Source organism: Echinops telfairi, unplaced genomic scaffold (genome assembly GCF_000313985.2).
Source record: "Echinops telfairi isolate 266 unplaced genomic scaffold, ASM31398v2 ScPeMD7_4;HRSCAF=17, whole genome shotgun sequence".
Classification (NCBI taxonomy): Eukaryota; Metazoa; Chordata; class Mammalia; order Afrosoricida; family Tenrecidae; genus Echinops; species Echinops telfairi.
The window spans coordinates 21,192,840-21,196,495 of record NW_022103900.1 but is presented as its reverse complement, the minus strand read 5'-3'; the positions used below and the strand labels follow the sequence as shown (position 1 = coordinate 21,196,495).

At 58.1% G+C, this 3,656-nt stretch overlaps 1 protein-coding gene across 6 annotated transcripts in view; it reads left to right on the top strand.

Annotated features, from left to right (window-relative positions):
* Window positions 1–265: 265 nt before the first annotated feature.
* Window positions 266–3,656, top strand: part of KCNJ3 (potassium inwardly rectifying channel subfamily J member 3) — a 160,333-nt gene continuing 156,942 nt past the window's right edge. For 4 of the 6 annotated variants that reach the window (XM_004703813.2, XM_045298796.1, XM_045298801.1 and 1 more), the window contains exon 1: window positions 267–2,553. In XM_004703813.2, the coding sequence (XP_004703870.1) occupies window positions 1,849–2,553 (705 nt within the window). In that variant the 5' untranslated portion in view covers window positions 267–1,848. Of the gene's footprint in view, window positions 2,554–3,656 lie in introns of all 6 variants that reach the window. The other 2 variants (XM_004703812.2, XM_045298788.1) reach the window with 2 other exon arrangements.

Sequence of the window (3,656 nt, the reverse complement as noted above, 5' to 3'; positions counted from 1 at the left end):
TGGATTATGATTATTTTATTTATTTATTTTTAATTCAATATATTTATCATACCATTCCATCGTTCAATCATGTTCAGGAGAATTGTACCATTGCTACCACAATCAGTTTCCAAACATTTTTTTTTTTTTTTTAAACCAAGGATGGTGAAGCTTCTCTGGCTACTCTCTGGTCCCCTCCTAGCTGCGCCCCCTCCCTTCAACCAGGCACCATTAGAGTTCCGAATCTGTCTATCTAGGAGCTAATTGAGATTTGTGTTTATGATGCGTCCCCAAATCCAGGCATCCGTGGAAATGAGAGCCCTAGTTACGGAGAGACATATTGCACTTCGCTTCTTTGGAAGAGCAAGTAGCATTTGCTACTTGCTGGGGGCTTTCTGGCTGATGCAGGGGCGCGCGGAAGGGGAGCTGGCTGGCGTTTGGGAGCAGATTTAGAGGCGCTTCTCATTGGAGGGGCTCGCTTGCCTGAGCTGCCAGACACTGCGGGCTCCACTGAGGCGCGGAGGTGCAATTTGGGCTGGTGGAGCGGCGGGGGAAGGCAGGTTGGGGCGGCTCTGGCGCGGCTCTGCAGCTGAGCACACGCACCGGCACACACCGCACGCCGGTCGCCCCGGCCCCCATCCAGCCACCCCCAGCGGGGGCTACGGGGCGCGGACAGTGAGGAGGGGAACCAGGAAGAAAGGAACAGGCGTTTCCACCAGCAGTGAGGAAAAAAAAATTAGAGCGGTTTGAGTGTTTAACCTGAAAGTCCGAGCGGCAGGCGGAGGCTCAAACCTCACCCAACAGCCCTGCTGTCGCCTGCAAGAAGGGCGCAGCGCCCGGGGAACGCAAGCGTCCCGCGCGCAAGTCCGCCGGTGCTCGGCGGGCCGGGGTCTGCTCGCGGGGGCGGCCAGGTGGCCTCAGGCACCGGGCGCTGCTTAAGGGAAGCCAGCGTGGCACCTCGGAAAAAAGGGGGTGGGGGGAGTGAGGAGCACAGCCGCGATCGCGGCGCGGGAGGCCGGGCTGCCGCCGGCCACATCGCCTCCTGCTCTCTCCCGCTGGGTGAGTGACCCGGCTTCGCTGGCCGCCCGCGTCTCCCCTGGGCGCAGCGGCCGCTTGGCGGGGGGGAGGGGGTGCGCTTTGGAGGGTCCGGCCAAGGGCCCCGGCAGGGTCCGTGGAAAGTCGGCGGCCGGCGGGCGCTAGGAGAAGTAGTCTCCGGAGTCCGGGAGCCCGGAGGGCCGGTGGCGGGGGTGCTGCACCAGCGCTGGGCAGACTTGCCAGGGGGCTGGATTGGGGCCAAGAGCTAGGAGGCGGGGGCGCCGAGGTCAAGGCGGCCCGGAGCCTCCGGGGGCCTGGCGCGCGGGCCACGGCGGGGCGCGGGGAGGGTCTGCTCCCCGTCGGGCGGCCGGCTTAGCCCCGGGAGTTCGTTGGCCGGTGGGGGGAGCCCCGCTTGTCACCTCATTCCTTTCCCACCGTCCGGGTTGGAGGTGCTGCGGAGTCGCCCGGGGAGGTGGCCGGGGATGCGGGCGGCGGGGGACGGGAAGAGAAGCCTGGGTGAGCTCGCGCTGGGGGTGGCCGTCCTTGCAGCCCTCCTGCCGGGAGTGTAGGAGCACACTTTGCAAAGACTCCTCTGGGGGGTGGGGGGCAGACAGCCATCTGCCCCAGGGACCGGCCCCGGCCACCGCAGGGGGCAAAGACCTGGGCGACCTGCTTGGACGCCCCCCACCCTCCCCCTCACCCCAGCTGGGGAGCTGGCTCTTACCCCCACCCCCTCCGCGGGCCCCCACCCCCACTTCCTTATTGGTGCCCGTTTGCAGCGCTGGGCTCCTGCGCCTTGGCTTCGCATTTGAATCTGGCTCGCCCCTCCGTATTATGTCTGCACTCCGAAGGAAATTTGGGGACGATTACCAGGTAGTGACCACCTCCTCGAGCGGCTCGGGCTTGCAGCCCCAGGGGCCAGGGCAGGGCCCGCAGCAGCAGCAGCTGGTGCCCAAAAAGAAGCGGCAGCGCTTTGTGGACAAGAACGGCCGGTGCAATGTGCAGCACGGCAACCTGGGCAGCGAGACTAGCCGCTACCTCTCGGACCTCTTCACCACCCTGGTGGACCTCAAGTGGCGCTGGAACCTCTTCATCTTCATCCTCACCTACACCGTGGCCTGGCTCTTCATGGCGTCCATGTGGTGGGTGATCGCCTACACCCGGGGCGACCTGAACAAAGCCCACGTCGGCAACTACACGCCCTGCGTGGCTAATGTCTACAACTTCCCCTCGGCCTTCCTCTTCTTCATCGAGACCGAGGCCACCATCGGCTACGGCTATCGCTACATCACTGACAAGTGCCCCGAGGGCATCATCCTCTTCCTCTTCCAGTCCATCTTGGGCTCCATCGTGGACGCCTTCCTCATCGGCTGCATGTTCATCAAGATGTCCCAGCCCAAGAAGCGCGCCGAGACGCTCATGTTCAGCGAGCACGCGGTCATCTCCATGAGGGACGGCAAACTCACGCTCATGTTCAGGGTGGGCAACCTGCGCAACAGCCACATGGTCTCCGCGCAAATCCGCTGCAAGCTGCTCAAAGTAAGTGCCACCCGCCCCTTCCCCACCTGGGCAGGGCCGAGCCCCAGCCAGCCACCACCTGGAGATAGATCAGCTGGGATCCATTGCCCCTTTCTTAGCGGGGGGTGGGGGGGGAGGCGGGGGGGCTCAGGGTGGTGGGAGGTGGTGGTGCATTGAGCGAAGGGAAAAATTAGTGCTTTGTGTTTTTTGTTTTTGTTTTTTACCACACCCTCGTGCTTCTATTTATCATTTTGGACGTGCACACCTCACTTAGTAACACTTAAGAGTGATGTTGGTTCCTGGAGCGCCGGGGGGATGGCATGCCCTGGTGTCTGCTCTGCAGTTACTGCTGGTTTACGTCGCTTTTGATGTAACCATTGCGAGGTCCTCGCTGACCCTCCAGTTTCAGAATTGAGCGGCTTTCCTTTAGCAGAGAGCGGCGCTGGGCTGATGGCAACTTTCACTTAGGAGGCTGCTCCCCCCGCCCCTTCTGCTTTCAGTAGATGGTTCATTTCACTCTACCCAAATAACCCTGACTGAGTATGGTCAAGAACCAGGTGGGAGAACGCACACCTAATTCTTGAAACTTTTTATTTTTCCTAAATATTTTTTTTTCTAGAGAAGTGTTCTCGGAAAGCATGAGTGCTTCTTCTCTAGAGCCTCTTGTTCATTTTATTCTGAATTGACTGTTTCCATGAAGCCTTTGTCGATTGCAGATTTCATTTCGAGCTCTTTGGCATCCATGAAAGAGGGTTTCTCCCTACCATCAGCAGTGTAAATGCTAAAACAAATTGCACATGGAGAAGTTATTAAAGCAAGGTCCATCCAGTCTTTAGAGGGCACCACAGCAAACAGGAGAAGCCTTTCCTAATAACGCATCCAATTAAGGGTCAGGGACCCAGGCATTGAAGCCCAGTTTTTTTATATGTGTTGATTGCAATTTATTTTTCTGAAGGGCTTGCCTTGATAAGTTTTCAAATGTTCCTAAGGTGCAAAAGATAACCTCAAAAATATTAAATATTTCTCGGAGACTGAATAGAGAACCATAACCTGGTTCAGAATTTTATATTAATAAAATAAAAATCATATATAAATTCCAAGCTGATTTTTTGTCTTTAACATTT